Genomic DNA, 16,122 nt, shown 5'->3' on the forward strand with positions numbered 1-16,122 from the left:
ATCAAGTTTTTCTATTGGAACAATCTCATGGATTCAGGTGTCTGAAAACCTGCTCAGTATCTACCTTGACGAGTACGACGAAACACCCTGGGACGCCCTCAAGTACCTCATCGCAGGGGTCAACTACGGAGGTCACATCACAGATGACTGGGATCGAAAGCTCCTCATGACTTACATCAATGAGTACTTCGGTGAAGGTTCCTTGACCACGCCCTTCTTTAAGTAAGTTCCTTGACCACACCCTTTTTTTAGTAAGCTCCTTGACCACACCCTTCTTTAAGTAAGCTCCTCGACCACACCCTTCTTTAAGTAAGTTCCTTGACCACACCCTTCTTTAAGTAAGTTCCTTGACCACACCCTTAAGTAAGTTCCTTGACCACACCCTTCCTTAAGTTCCTTGACCACACCCTTCCTCAAGTAAGTTCCTTGACCACACCCTTCCTTAAGTAAGTTCTCCAAAATTCACTTACAAGGATGCTAGGTGTCCTTGTTAGTTCAACACTGCAGTATGTATACCACTAGACATTCCATGGCCAACCTTATCATCTCTGCTGCTGGCTTACAATACTACAAACTTAAAGCCAGTGGGTCATCATTTTCCATGTGCAGAAGGTCATAATTTGCTGACACCAGGCTTGGTGGAAATACCATCACTGGGTGTACAAGTCTGCACACAGTAAACCTGTAGGCCAATCAAGAAATCTCCCCTTGTCTCTCGAAGAGTCTTCAGGTGATGCAAATGTCAGATAATTACTTTACCATAAAGGGAAAAGACAAATCGTTACATGAAGCCTGTTGGTCTTAAAACTGAAGGCTAATCCTGGTGATTGACAAGACCTGTTATTGGGTAAACACCCAAACGGTGTCGAATTCCCCATTAGAGTCCACTTATATGTATCTTTAAAACACTCCTAAAGATGGTCTTCTTCAGACGTACAAAGAGTACACCGGTATTAAGTTCATGGCCAATCCCACTCGTCATTTCATAACTTCTGTTCCTTTCGTATTTCTTACAAGCTGTCCACTCTTCAGAACTACTAAATCCTTAAAGATGGCCCAGACCTACATGTACAAGGAATACATCAGCATTTTCCTGACCTATTTCTAGTGATTTCATAACCATTATCCCTTTCACTGTAGCAACAGGCTTTCCTCTCTGCAGAGTTACAATACTTCTAGAGATGGCCTATAACTCTAGCCACTTCATAACTATATCTCTCACCTTCCATACAGACTGTCCTCCCTGCAGACCTACTACATTCCCAAAGATGGCCCACTCCAGACCTACAAGGAATACATCAGTATGTTACCCGGTGTGGACCATCCTGAAGCCTTCGGCCAGCACCCCAATGCAGACATCGCTTCACAGATTACCGAGACCCAGACCTTGTTCGATACCCTGATCTCTCTGCAGCCTCAAGTCTCCGTCAAGGTTGGAGAGAGCAAAGAATCAAAGGTATGTTCCTTGGATTCACCACTTATTCTCCTTGCATGTTTGAAACTAGAGCTGTGATGTGACCAGACAGTTCTACAAACGTACCCTGGTGGCAATTGCTCCACTCCAATGTCTTACACTTTCAGAATTCCTTACTTCAAACCTGGAACAAACACAATAAAAAAGCCTAACCCTAAACCTTACCTAAAACCATATTGTAGTCCTAACCCTAGCCCTGCATGTATATCTTTGGTAAAACAATGCCTAGAGCAAGTGATTCTGGAGCAAATGTTTTGTCACCTACCAGACAGTACTAAACAGACTTTATTTGGTAGAAGTGGTGATTCATTTTTTTACAAGAATGTACAGAGGTATAGAATTAGAAATGGAATCTAGAGGATTAATTGCAAAAGAAGCCCTTCGGTTCTGTCAAGGCAGCAACCCACTCATTACACAAAGCTACAAAGTGTTGATGTAGGCCCCTCCTGTGGAACTGAATCTCCATTTTGTTACATGTGCCATTGTAGGTAATGACATTGACCACAAGGGAACGCGGAAGATCTTGAAGGATTGTACTGTCAATGTAGCACTCCTTGATATGAGGACATCTGTAAATCTCTTAATGTTTGTTATGTCTGTCATTATGTAGGTATTGAAACTTGTTGCTGATATTCTGGGCTATGAAGGCACACAGAACATCCTCCAGGATAATATTTTCAAAGGAACAACCCTCAATATTACGACATCACTGACTCTCTTAATGTTTATTATATCATTGTGTAGGTATTGAAACTTGCTGCTGATGTTCTGGACAACATAGGTACACAGGAGACCCTCAAGGATTGTACTGTCAAAGGAACAACGCTCAATATTAGGACATCCCTGACTCTCTTAATGTTTATTATATCATTGTGTAGGTATTGAAATTTGCTGCTGATGTTCTGGACAACATAGGTACACAGGAGACCCTCAAGGATTGTACTGTCAAAGGAACAACGCTCAATATTAGGACATCCCTGACTCTCTTAATGTTTATTATATCATTGTGTAGGTATTGAAACTTGCTGCTGATGTTCTGGACAACATAGGTACACAGGAGACCCTCAAGGATTGTACTGTCAAAGGAACAACGCTCAATATTAGGACAGCACTGACTCTCTTAATGTTTATTATATCATTGTGTAGGTATTGAAACTTGCTGCTGATGTCTTAGAGAAGATCCCACCAGACATTGACTACGAAGGCACACAGAAGATCCTCAAGGATGACCCTTCACCTCAAAATGTGGTTCTCCTGCAGGAGGTGAGAGATACTACAGATAAAAATACATGTACTTGTAGCAAACATCTATTCAGTGCCATCTATTTTGTTTGAAATGATTTCAGGGCCGTGTCTTATAAAGAGTTGCGATTGATATCTATCACAGATAAGTTGTGTTTATAAGACAGGGCCCAGGTCTTTATTCATTGATAGATAGTCTTGTTGTTCAGCATTAATTCTTTAGTAACTATACTTTAAAGACTCCCGTCAAGTCTTAAAAATTAGGCTTTTAAAACACTTGCCCAATGCAAAAGAATTCACACCATTATTTGTGAACGATCCTGCTCTCTTGACAAGCTCAACCAAGTCTCCAGTGCCGAGTTAGCCAAGTTGCATTTCGTGCACTATAAAAGGTACAATTCAAAGTGCTGTACAGTCAAACCTGTCTATAAAGACCATCCAAGGAAGACAACAAAAGTGGTCTTTATAGACGGGTGGTCTTTATGTACAGGATCCTTTAGTATATGTTTCAATGAGAAACCATTTTCAAGGGAAACAAAAAATGTGTTTTTTGTAGACAGGTGGGATTTGAAGACAGGTGGTCTTTGTAGACAGGTGGTTACTAAAGCAGATTTGACTGTATTATATTTCTCTTGTTTGTTTTGGTAGATCCAACGCTACAATGCCCTGCTCCAAGCCATCCGGTCATCACTGGTTGACCTGGAGAAGGGTATCAAGGGTCTTGTGGTGATGTCCAGTGAGCTGGAAGAGATCTTCAACTGTATCCATGATGCCAGGGTGCCCCCACTATGGGAGAAGGTAAGATACGTTACAGGGCTTAAGCCCCACTGTACTTCTGATAGCTACTTGCGCCCTCTATATAGCAAACAATGCCTGATCGGTGCCTGTTGCTCCCCCATGATCCCCTTTTTCTTATGTTAATTGAGAGCTGATTTGATGAGATAACCACCTGTCAGTGACCTTGCAAGGCGGTGTAATCCCACTGGCCAAACTAGTACAGATGGGCTTTAAAGTTTAGCAGTTGCCCAGGGGGGTGTTTCACAAAGATCCTAAGTCAAAGTTATCTCTAAGTTGGACTGAAACATTACGGAGAGCCATTTGTAGCCTTAAAATAAAATGTATTCAAAAGCGAAATGGGAGAAGGTAAGATACGTTATAGGGCTTAAAAAAAGCAGTTGCCCAGGGAGGTGTTTCACAAAGATCCTAAGTCGGACATAAAAATTATGGAGAGCCATTTGTAGCCTTAAAATTAAATATATTCAAAAGCGAAAATTCAAGTATTTTTAGACTTTTTATACATTCTACAGCAAGAACATTAAATCCCCTTGATAATAAAAAATATGAATGATTTGAATCAACATTTTATGCCTTTTAAAATAACTTTTACAAAATATTTTCATAGATGCTAATGGCTTTCCATAGTCCCAACACATTGCTCAACAGTCAAATTCAGAATTTAACTTGGGGGCCATTACCCCCCCCCCCCCCCCTTGGGGATAATCAATGTATCAATCAATAAATTGTAAAGCAAATGCAGTTTTTGCTTGCACTATAGTACAGTGTTCACTTCTTTTTTCTTTCTGTCTTCCACCTTCTTTCCTTAGGCTTACCCATCCAACAAGCAGCTTGGGGCTTGGACCCGCGACCTGCTGATGCGTGTAGATCAGTTTGAGAAGTGGGCCACCACCGCTCATCCACCGGTCATCTTCTGGATGTCTGGCTTCACCTTCCCTACCGGTTTCTTGACCGCTGTCCTCCAGACCTCGGCCAGACAGAACAATGTAAGTTGTCTGACTATTCCTACGTCAATGTGTAGCCAATTGTTGCTTTGACTTGAAGGAGATGTGATGATTTTAGGTTCCTTTATAATTATTAACAGAATCCAGGTTTATATTTCAAGTGCCATACAAAATTAGCCAAATGTCAGTGAACTTTCTCAGCACATTGGGTAAAATCAGTCAGCTTTCTTTAATAATGCTGTAACCTAGCTGCCCTCCTGAAAAAGGCGCTGAACCTTTTAAATAATATTACTTCCTGCAGGTACCCATATTTCACCTAGGTTGAGTTTGGAAAATGATAATTATCACATATTTACAGTAAAATGTGAGTGTGCACCGTGGAAGTAGACTGGTGTTTTGCTGAAGGATTGCCGCTAGATTCATCTATTGATAGTCATCCTCTCTCTCTCTGTGTCTCTCTCACCTTGCAGATCTCGGTGGACTCGCTATCCTGGGAGTTTGTGGTCTCGACGGTGGACGACAACAACATCGTGGAGCAGCCCAAGGACGGGGTCTGGATCAAGGGCCTCTTCCTGGAGGGGGCGGGGTGGGACAAGAAGAACGCCTGCCTGGTGGAAGCCAACCCCATGCAACTGGTCTGTCCGATACCGACCATCCACTTCAAACCGGGGGAGAACAAGAAGAAGAGCGGCAAAGGTGAGATAATTCCTTGTGTCTCGTGTCGTGACTAGAATTTACACGATTTGATTTTCTCAGTCCACGGCCAGTTTTGGTATAAATCATGGTGTAATTCATACTTCAAATGATGGTTAAAATGTAAAGCTCCTTTGTGACTTTTGGCATATCTTTCGCGCTCTCTCTCTCTTTCTCTCTATCTTTCTATTTTCATCTCTTTTGAATTTTATATTCACCCTGTCTGAAAGATTATGTCTGTCATGTTTGTTTATATTACATTTTTTTAAATACCTCTTTCTCTTGTTTTTTAATTATTTCTTCACCTGTCTCGTTATTCTCTATCTACCTCTAGGTCTCTGAATCTAATGTACCTCTTTTTCACCATTTCATAAACTAGTTCTCTCTTTCTCCCCTCCTCTCTCTCTCTCTTTCTTTTTATCCATTTCTCTCTCTTTCTCCCTTTTTCTCTCTCTTTCTCCCTTTTTCTCTCTCTTTCTCCCCTTTTCTCTCTCTTTCTTCCTTTTCTTTCTATTAAGTCTCTCTCTCTCCCTCTCTCTTTTTCCCTTTTTCTCTATCTTTCTCCCTCTTTTGCTCCCTTTCTCACTTTCTCTCTTTCTTTCTCCCTTTCTCTATATCTTTCTCACTTTTCCCTCTATTTTCTCTCTCTCTCCCTCTCTTTCCTCTGTCCCTCTATTTGTCCTTTGTAGGCACTGTCTTTCTGTTTCTAATTCTGTGTATTTCATTACATTTTCCTCTCTGTCTATCTCTCCATATGTCTGTTCCTCCTTTTTGTATCTTTACATCTACATTCAAATTATTTCTATTTCGGCAGCCCACCTGGCTTGGTTCATATTAAAAACAATCCTTGAATTTCAAGATAATTTATGCTAACCTGCTTCGTTATCACTTCCTCTCCCCCTTCAGGTAACTACACCTGTCCCTGCTACTACTATCCAAACCGTACGGGCTCCACTGCACGAGCGTCCTTCGTGGTGGCAGTGGACCTCAAATCTGGGGCCTACCAGCCTGACCACTGGACCAAGCGAGGCACAGCCCTTCTGATGAGTTTGGACTACTAAGACTAAGGTCTTGATAAGGTCATGATAAAGACCACAATAAGGTGACAGTAAGGTGATGAAAAGTTTATATAGATGATAAGAGGGTAAGATGATAATAATAATAATGAAGATAAGGTCATAGGTTTTTAATGCAGTCATGATAAGGTCATGTTAAGGTCTTGATACGGTCATGATAAGGTGACAGTAAGGTGGTGAAAAGGTTATAGGATGCTAATAAGATGCTCTTAATGTAAAGATAGGGTTATGACTAAGTCCATGATGCGGTCATGAAAAGGTCTTGATAAGATGATGATAGTGTCACGATAAGGTTATAATGAGGTGGTGATAAGGTGATGGTAAGATCCTGATAAGTCCATGTTATGGTCATGAGGTCATGATTAGCTCAAAAGGCGATGATACTGTCCTGATAAGGTCATGATAAGGTTGTGGCATTCAACGCAGGCCTCATCTTTGTTAAAGATATAAGGTTAGATCTCATGTTAAGGTCAGTTTTATCACTCGGGTTATAGATATATAGGATTAGATATAGTGATTGGTTCAGTGTTGAAGATTTGGATTTAAGTGTTGGCTATGAAGCGCTGGTCACTGTAAAATGCATCATCAAATTGCTGGTACCATGAGTAATGATGCCATGCCATCAAGTTTGCAATTAACACAAGGTCAGATTTGACCGGTACATTAGGTTAGTTTCACAGTGTCCATTGTGTGTGAGAGAGAGACAGGAAGCTTGGCAATTTTGCTTGACCTGAGGTATTTACTTTGTGGTATGAGACTTAACCCACGTTTAGTTAAAATTGACAATTTGATTAGAATTACGGTTAAATTAAACACAGCTGTCAATTTGTTAAAATATGTTTGTATCCGGCCGGACCAAACAAAGTTGAATGCACTTTTCACCTATGAGAGAGAATGGTGTATTCATCTGCCATGCTGAGAGCCAAAAGGGCATTAAGTCGTACACTTTTACACAGAGTTAACGCCCTTCTGCCTCTGAACAAACAATATATTGATGCTTTGTATAGTAGGATTATCATTTAATCTTATACCAAACAAAGTTGTATGCACTTTTCTAGTATGAGAGTGAATTAATAGTTTATTGTGTCTGGTTAGATCGAGGCAGAAGGGAGTTAGGTCATGTACATTAACACAGGGTTAACGCCCTTTTCGCTCTCAACAACGATATATTGATGTTTGTAGCTTTACCATGTGCATTTTCCTGGGAGTTGAGATCAGAACTTGCAGCTGTTTCTTAATTCCACAATTTTCACTGGGGAAGAGGAAATTCTATGATTTTGTTTTTATTTTCATTTCAAAGTATGTTATTGCAGTTTCTCTTTAGGTATGAAAACAAATCAAATTTACTGTAACACAGCCAGACATCCCACCCACATTTGATCCCGTTTCTGATATGTTTGAAGTAAAGCATGCCAGTGTTTCCTCCTGTTCCTGAACATGATCCTCTGAAACTCTTTGGGGGATTAACAATAAAAGAGAAATGTTATGCTTTTCTCACATCATGATCAATTTATGATATAAACATGTCAGTTTCAACGATGGCAGAGTGAAAATTAATCAAAATATTGTCATATTTCAATAAATAATGTAGCTCCATGTACTTCGAGTGAGACTCGTCTCTAATTTATAGTTATCCTACATGTAGTGCTTTTATGAAACGCCATCTTTTACGTAGGGATTTATATAGCTTTTAAAATAGCCAGTTCTGGTCTTTTTTATTATGCATTCAAGTCTGTTTATTCACATTGTAGTTGCAGCGTATTTTTTGCTAATTTTAATATTATTGTGTCTTCTCTCTCCTCTACCACATTGTATATTTTGTATTTTTTTTAATAGATTTTCCTTCCAAGTTATTGATTTCTTTTGTTTCTGTTCTGTACAAATAATTAAAAAATAACATGATGTTCCATCCATTGTGAGTGAAATGTTTTCATATATACACCAAAGTGGTTCTACTTTGATATATTTTGCCTTTTCAGAAGAAAAAAAAGAAACTTCATTTAGTGTGCTTTGAAATATTATTTTATTGCAAAATAAGAGCTTTTGTATCATAACAAATGTATTCATTGTAAAAATGTACTATATTTATTTGATGTAAATACAGAATCTTTCAATTTATTTGTCAAAAGTATGATGAAATCTACATGAAAAATTTATGATAAAGATGTATTTTACATAGTTTTATTGATAAAGTTTGATTTGAATTGTATTCAATGTATTTTGTGAGGCCTTGATTGATATTCCAATAAATTGTTCACCTTGATATTGTATTCCACTTTGTCCATGTGAGTTTTTTGTGTTTATAAAAGCCTATAGTACTTTGAAAACTGATAAAAAAAACCATTTAAATGTTCTCTCCGTATAAGTTGAGTGGATAGCAGTAATGATAATAATGGCGATGATGATGATAATAATGATCACAATAATAATAATGATGATAATAATTATAATACTTATGATGATCATTATCATACTAATAACTAATAATAATAATAAATAATAATGATATTGATAACAATAATGATGATGATAATGATTCCAAATGATAACAGGCCTTCAATTGGGACAATAAATATCTATCTATTTTTGGTCTGGTATGACAGTGGTATAAGGTGACTTATCAAATAAAGTTTCAGAAAAAGTAGACTGTTTCATTTTTCACATTGGTTTATTATGGTTATACAGTATCATTGTTCTATTTGGGAAACGCGCCTTAAAAAGTGGTTTGGAGAAATCTTTTGATTTATACAGGGATTATTTTAATTCTTTATTGAGGAAAAATGATACCGAGGAGTAAGCCTACATATAAAGCATTTTGGTTCATATGACGTCGCAATTTGATGTAAATATTGAAAAGACAATCCAACCCATCGTAATAACTTCATTTGTATGAAAGCGGAAAATATAACCCAAATAATGGCAGAAGTTGAAATAAATCGAACCAATAATAAAGGATTTATGAATGTTTGAAATATGAGTTTCCTAAATCTATGCAAATTTCAAATGGGCAGTTTGGTCATTGGATTGTGACGTACTCGTGGACAATTCTCCCGTTTGTCATGTACACAATATTATTTATTTCTGTTAAGTATCTTCTTCTTTTTTGGCACTACTCAAATTAAATTATGATAGCAAACTACTACTGTACGTAGGTCATCTAAAAAGGAATTTGAAACACAAAATGGCATGGGGTGAAATCAGTTGCGTACGCAGGATTTTTTCAAGGGGGGGGGGGGGCTTAACATTTTTAAATCGGGCCGAAAATTCGCAACGACTCAGCCGGCCGCTGAATAAGCGGGGGTGGGGGGGGGGGGGTAAGAGGACATATTTTTTTTAATTTTAAATCGCGCCGGCCGCAAATTCGCTCAGTGGGGGGTGGGGGGGGGTAATGAGCACTAATTTGTTTATATATTTTTTTGGCCGCCCCCCCCCCCCCCAGATCCGCCCCTGAGATTATAGGCATTGTTTGCTATATAGAGGGCACAAGTAGCTATAAGAAGTGCAGTGGGGCTTTAAAGCAAGGAAGAATAAACATATTTGAACCCGTTGTACTATAGAATGGAATATGACTCTTCTTTCACCGAGTATACATGGTATACCAGCATAACTATCGAAAAGCCCCGACTTCGAGTGTGTATTATAATCAGCATAATCAGGGCATTTGGTGCATTTTTCATTATGATGGGGGGGGGGGGGGTAATACATTTACAGTCAAACCTGTCCATTAAAGCCATCCAAGGGCAACAAAATAAGTGATGAATGTCATTACTAATACTATAGACAGGTTCTTCAAACACATATTTCCTAGCTTATAGAGCTAGGCTATATGAATGACCACGATAGACAGATCTATTTAATGTGTGTTCTTTATACGGCCAGTCTCTTCTGTACATAACATCCGTTTGTACTTGGAGAGAGCCCAGTATTTCATAATACAAATAAGAATACAATACTTATGTTTGCGTATTTTTGTCAACCTTTACCAAACAATGAATTTACCACACTTATCTTATAGTACTATATTATGGGGAAATTTTGCAACGGCTTCATTGAACAGACTTATTTTATTACAAAAACGTGCAACACTTGTTATTACAAACTCTCATTTTTGGGCGTCGATAGATTATCTTTTTAAAAGTATTTGACCACATGATACTCGGATCGCAAACTTTATGTAATCTTATTTATTGAAGAGTGTTCTGCCACCAGTATTCTATAAACGTTTTATAACTGACAAGTACGCTAAAAGATATCAAACAATGAAATTCCAGTAACCTGTATGTTCCTTCTTATTCACAAGGACCACTGTGAAATACACTAGCCTAAGCTGTGGAATTTTCTGTTGAACTTAAATCTTGCCCATCACTATTAGCTCCTACTGTCATAACTATTGATCAACTTATAACGTCTGTTGCACTTAAGGTGTTATTTATATTCTGATTGACTTTACTTTGTCGGTTTGTTAAATTATATTCTGTGCTTGTAGTACATATTGTCCAATTTATTTGTTAGGGTTCTGCCTCGAAAGGCCGATGGCCTGTGCGGTTACTTTCCACATTTTCGTTTTATTATAATGTATTATTTATACAATATATATGCTATATTCATATTACTTATGGTTTTTAATGGAATGTGTTTCATGTAATGTAGAACACAATGTAAAGCTCCACCCCCCCCCCCCCACACACACAATAGGTACAATTGATTATAATCACATCAGTATACATGATGCATTTTCAATATGAGGGGGGGGGGGCAAATACTTTGCTCAGAATTTTTCGCTCAGTGGGAATTACACAGTCGAATTTCAAATTTAAAGGGAGCTTTTTAACCTAGCTGTCAATGTTATTGTAGTGGCGTATTCAACCTTGGCTTCAGACTGGGGCGGAACATGTGAGCTTATGGTTGTCCATTTGTAAATCTGTAAAAGTGTAAATCTGTGCTTCTTCAAAATTCCTTCTCTGTGCGAAGTTGCAACAACTGGAATTCCTTATCATACTCAGCAGTCAGTGCGACAAGTATCAACCAGTTCAAATCCATTCTTGGGAAATATTGGTAGAGATAGCATTACCTGGAGGGGCACATAAGGATACCTTTAGGCCTCAACATCGAAGTAGTAAACATTTAGATCATCGAGGAAACAGTTGGGGTGGGGTTGGAGATGCATGGATCCGCTGTTTATTATACCTTTGTTCCACGTCTTCAGGTTTTGGCATCATTTGGTGTTTTTCTTCTTTTCTTCTCTTTGCGTTTCCAAGAATAATATCAGATTATACTGACTCACAAACGATTTCCTAAAGTGCTTCACTACTAACTTCCAGACGACTATGAAATAAAACTGATTCCTTTTTTTTTTCCCCGAAAAATTTATCAGGAGGGAGGAGGGCGAATGTCCCCTTGCCCGTCCATCAAATACGCTAGTTAGGGGGTGGGTTGTGCTACGGGGTAGTATTCCAGCACAATGGATGTAGAAGGTCATAGAGTAATAAGCCAATTCGTCTTATAATCGATATAAAAGCCCATATGGATTATACAACTGCATATGTTTTCTTTGAAAATATGAATTTTTGTTTCAAATATGATGTATAGGAACTAACTGTGTAAGTTTCTTTTGAAGCCGTTTGTAAGACAAAAATTTATACTGATTTATAATGTCATCACATTTGCAGTGAGAGTTACATATGATGATTGTAATTTGTACTATGATTATAATTTGTTTCAAGAGAGAAAAGAATAAAAACTGACCATAAAAAAAAAAAAAAAAAAAAAAAAAATATGGTCAGACTAAAGGTCATTTTTACCAAATCTGTGAAACCCACGGAATGCTGAATAGATTACTCCTTAACGTATGAATCAACCAAATTAACAGTGTACCATAATACACACTCAGGTGCCTTTTTTTAATAAAAAATTATGGTCAACGAAAGTTATTTCAATCACTTTTGAGGTTTGTGTTTGTTCCACTAAAGTGCAAACAGAGAAATTTCCGATGGTTAAACGATCTGGGGAACTTAGGGGTCACTGTACCATATGATTACGTACTGGTCATTTGACATTGGTGAAAGGAAGGTCAAACTGGTCAATCAACAGTAGTAGTATATAGAATAGGGTTCAAAGTGTGGGTATATAACCAAAATAATAGAGAGTTAGAATAGGAAAGTCTTCTTCCTGGAGTTTATCATAAAATTTGTATTTTTAATTGAGGACGGCGATATTTTGATCCATTTCTTTTTTAGTTGAAATGTAATATTCTCAATAGCATATACATGTAGATTGTTTAATTACAAGCAAACCACCTCTCTGCTTGAGTATGAGGTGACGATTGAGTCATTTCAATATTCTTTTAGGGGGCTGCAGTCCCTAGCGGCCACATTGTGTTCCAATGCAACTGCAGGAACCTTCGGTCCTGGCTTAGAATCGTTTTGATAATATGACAAATTGAAACTAATTTAAATCGTCTTGTAAAGAGAACTTATCAATTTATACCGATCAAATCAGAGCCTTTGCTTATAAGACCAACCCGTTTTCTTCCTCCCGCCCGCGCATATTTTTTTTTACACAACTGTTTAGCCATTTTCGCGAAAAAATTCCAAGAAGTGCTCTGGTGAAAGAGTCTAGGTCGTCAGCGCACTGTGTGCCAGCACGTACACCCAGGGAAGGGAAGATGATAGAAAGGGGAAAACAACAATAGTGGAGAGGATATGGAGAAGGAAAAACAAGGAAATACATAAGGAAAGAGAAGACGATAAGTCACAGGAAGAACATAGAAATACATAATTGAAGAGCTAAGAGGATCATAGATCTAGACTAAGGAAAAACAGGGTAATACATAAAGAAGGAGAAAGGGAATCTATCATATTAAAACAAAGAAATAGATGCATGACGAAGGAGAAAAGGATAGATTGAAGGAGAAACAAAGAAATACATAGAACAAAAGAGAAGAGGTTAGTATAAAAGAGAACAAAATAAATACATAACGAATGAGAACTGGGGGATAGATTTGAAGGAAAAACAAAGAAAATTGACGAAGGAGAAAAAGGATAGATTGAAGATTTAAAAAAGAAATACATGAAAAAAAGAGAAGAGGATAGATTGAAGGAGAACACAAAAATACATAATGAAAGAGAAGAGAGGATAGATATAACCCGAAACAAATAACGAGTATGTACACATGTACAGCTCCAGTAATCCAACAAAACTGCTAAGGGTAATGCTAGACTCTGTCTCTAGTCCTTTGTACAGTATATTTAACTGAAGTGGCTAAACAGTTGTGTAAAAAAAAATATGCGCCTCCTGCCCTTTCTACCTCCTCTCTTTTTATCCATCCTTATTCCATCAATGTGAGCTAAATTTCCATGCTTCAATATACATTGGACCAAGAAATGAAATGAAATGAGCTGTACAACTCCTCTTAAATTGTCGAAAGTCTAGGAGAGCAGCGCCTTGTAACCTTTGGAAAAGGCGCTATATAAATCCAATTATTATTATTATTATTATTATTATTATAACTATTCCAACCTTTACTAGATCTTTAGTACCGAAAAATGACCTTGAATTTCCCTACCACCCCCCCTACCTCATAACAAAAAAAATCGAAAAATCAGAAGCCGCCCCTCAGAAGCGGAGAATACACGTATCAGCGGCAGGGTGAATAAACTTAAGATTGTGATTAAAGCCCTTCTTTTAAAGTGTTGGTAGCCCCAAATTCACCCCAAATTTGATGGCAAAATTTCACATAAATTATATAATAATGTGAAAAGGGTGTCATATTACACTACTGCAAAGATTTTCCCCCTAAAAAAATGTGTTTGAAGATAAATATTGAAGAAAAAAATAATAATTTGGGTGTAAAAACCTAAAGTTTGTATTCTTTCATCAATATTCGACTTCGAACACATTTTTGTTTATATATGGATGGTACAAGAAGTTAGAAGGCTGTTAAAATATTTCAAGGTGATCCTGTGGATTGAAATAAAGTCATGTGAAAGCATAGAAACATTGGATCACTTTATAAAATGAAGCACTGACGCACGAAACAGATTTTAACATTCAAGAGGATTTAAGACCAAAGTAACGCTTGCATATAGCCTAAAGTACCCACATTCGGTCCATCAGAATACATACAGCTTTCGATGGCACTTACTTTAAAAAAAAAACTGGTGCTTATTCATCTGAAGCAGAAAAATTGAGAATAAGGTATCATTACTTTAGACAGAAAACAAGTTACCCTCTACCATTAAAAATAGATTCTGAGATCACATTGATTATGAGCTACTAAAGTTGGGTATATTTTTTGTTGATACGCACTGTATAAGCTTTTTTGTTGATACGCACTGTATAAGCTTTTTTGTTGATACGCACTGTATAAACTTTTTGAGGTAAAAGGCATTAAATCTTCACCGAAACAAATTGACAGCATTTCGAGAAAAAAAAAAATCAAAACATACTTTTTTAAAATCATTTGTTATGTTAGTCACGGGTGGTCACGTATACAAGTTTTACACTAAAGAAATCTGGAGAGTGGGTGATAGGCTCTCTACAAAAGCATGTTTGCGGAACAGATTTTATTGACTAAAACTACAATGGAAACCATTAAAATGAGGAATTTAAAAATACGTGCATGCCAAAATTTGGGTATATTTCTCCGCTTTGCTTCAATGCAAACATGGGTGGATAAAAATAACAGTGAACAAGAAGAATCTGACAAACATAACATAACTGAATAGTGATGCCAATAACTAGTCTTCAGTTAATTACACCTTCTTTTTTTTAAAGATGATGTTCACGCTCTCAGAGCCCAATGAAGAAGATTACAGATTTCATATTTTTAGTTTGAAAATAAAAAGAAGGGCCTATTAAAGGTAAAGACCAGTTAATGCGATTGCATTGTGAAAGAAACGTTGTGGAATCGATCAGAAAAGGTTGATCATCTAGCATCTAGCATCTGCAAGGTTCTGGAATCAAAATGATAAGAAATTTGGCCCATTCTTTGTAAAGTTACAAGCACTACACAGAAAGATATATATGGGACTACCCTATATCTCTCACAGACCATGAGAAAAACAAATTTACCAAATATATGAATTAGTAGGCGGTTTCCCGGCAAATTTTTTATCATCACGTATTAGTCAAAACATATTCTTTCACATGATTGGTAATGAGAGCTTCCATTTCATTTTTTGAAATTGGGGCGTTTCCAATACTGGTCTTTACCTTTAACCGTACATCAATATAATGACCTCGATCTCATCTCTCGATCGATCTCAATCTCTCCTTTTGTGGGCTTTATTCTTTCATACTTCATTGCAAACAACGAGCTTAATTGTCACAAAGATCTTTGCATCAATTGTCTAGCATTATAGTTTTTCGTCTTCAAGGATTAGAGGTTAGTAATGTGAATTATTTTCATTCGTGCTTCGAATAAATTAAATTATAAAACGGAGATCTACTTCTACTTCTACTTCTATATATGGTAATACTCAACAACGCCTGTTCAGCATCTAGATTAGGGTAAAGCATAGAGTTGTTATATACAGCTCTCTATATGCAGTACAGTTCCTAAAAAGGGAACTAAATAGATTCAAGAGCCACCTTGAACTGCTCCAAAGAAGGCAGTTCGACGATGTTCTGGGGTAGCTCGTCCCAGTCCTTAAAGTACAAAGTTTTGGGAAATTTAAAAATTGAGTGGGTAGTGATTCTTTACAATTTCAGACCTGTGGGTGTATTATAAGCACGAGAAAATTTAGCCCCTAAACTACTTCTGCTTTCGAAAAAAACATAAAGAGTTGATTATTTACAATTTCATAACTTTAGACTTGATTTCATCCGCGGGGGGGGGGGGGGGGGGGGGGGGGGGGGGGGGGGGGGGGGGGGGGGGGGGGGGGGGGGGGGGGGGGGG

The 16,122-nt window shown here is 37.6% G+C and overlaps 1 protein-coding gene across 1 annotated transcript in view; it reads left to right on the plus strand.

The window, feature by feature from the left end:
• The window catches only part of LOC100888151 (dynein heavy chain 2, axonemal), an 83,705-nt gene extending 75,211 nt beyond the window's left edge, over positions 1 to 8,494 (plus strand). Inside the window, exons 74-80 of the mRNA XM_030981822.1 lie at positions 38 to 222; positions 1,234 to 1,456; positions 2,621 to 2,737; positions 3,365 to 3,514; positions 4,321 to 4,497; positions 4,926 to 5,151; positions 6,055 to 8,494. Coding sequence (XP_030837682.1) covers positions 38 to 222; positions 1,234 to 1,456; positions 2,621 to 2,737; positions 3,365 to 3,514; positions 4,321 to 4,497; positions 4,926 to 5,151; positions 6,055 to 6,209 — 1,233 coding nt within the window. The 3' untranslated portion in view covers positions 6,210 to 8,494. The remainder of the gene's footprint in view (positions 1 to 37; positions 223 to 1,233; positions 1,457 to 2,620; positions 2,738 to 3,364; positions 3,515 to 4,320; positions 4,498 to 4,925; positions 5,152 to 6,054) is intronic.
• Positions 8,495 to 16,122: the final 7,628 nt, after the last annotated feature.

The sequence above is a fragment of the Strongylocentrotus purpuratus genome, unplaced genomic scaffold (assembly GCF_000002235.5).
Source record: "Strongylocentrotus purpuratus isolate Spur 01 unplaced genomic scaffold, Spur_5.0 spur5_scaffold_12, whole genome shotgun sequence".
NCBI classification, from domain to species: domain Eukaryota; kingdom Metazoa; phylum Echinodermata; class Echinoidea; order Camarodonta; family Strongylocentrotidae; genus Strongylocentrotus; species Strongylocentrotus purpuratus.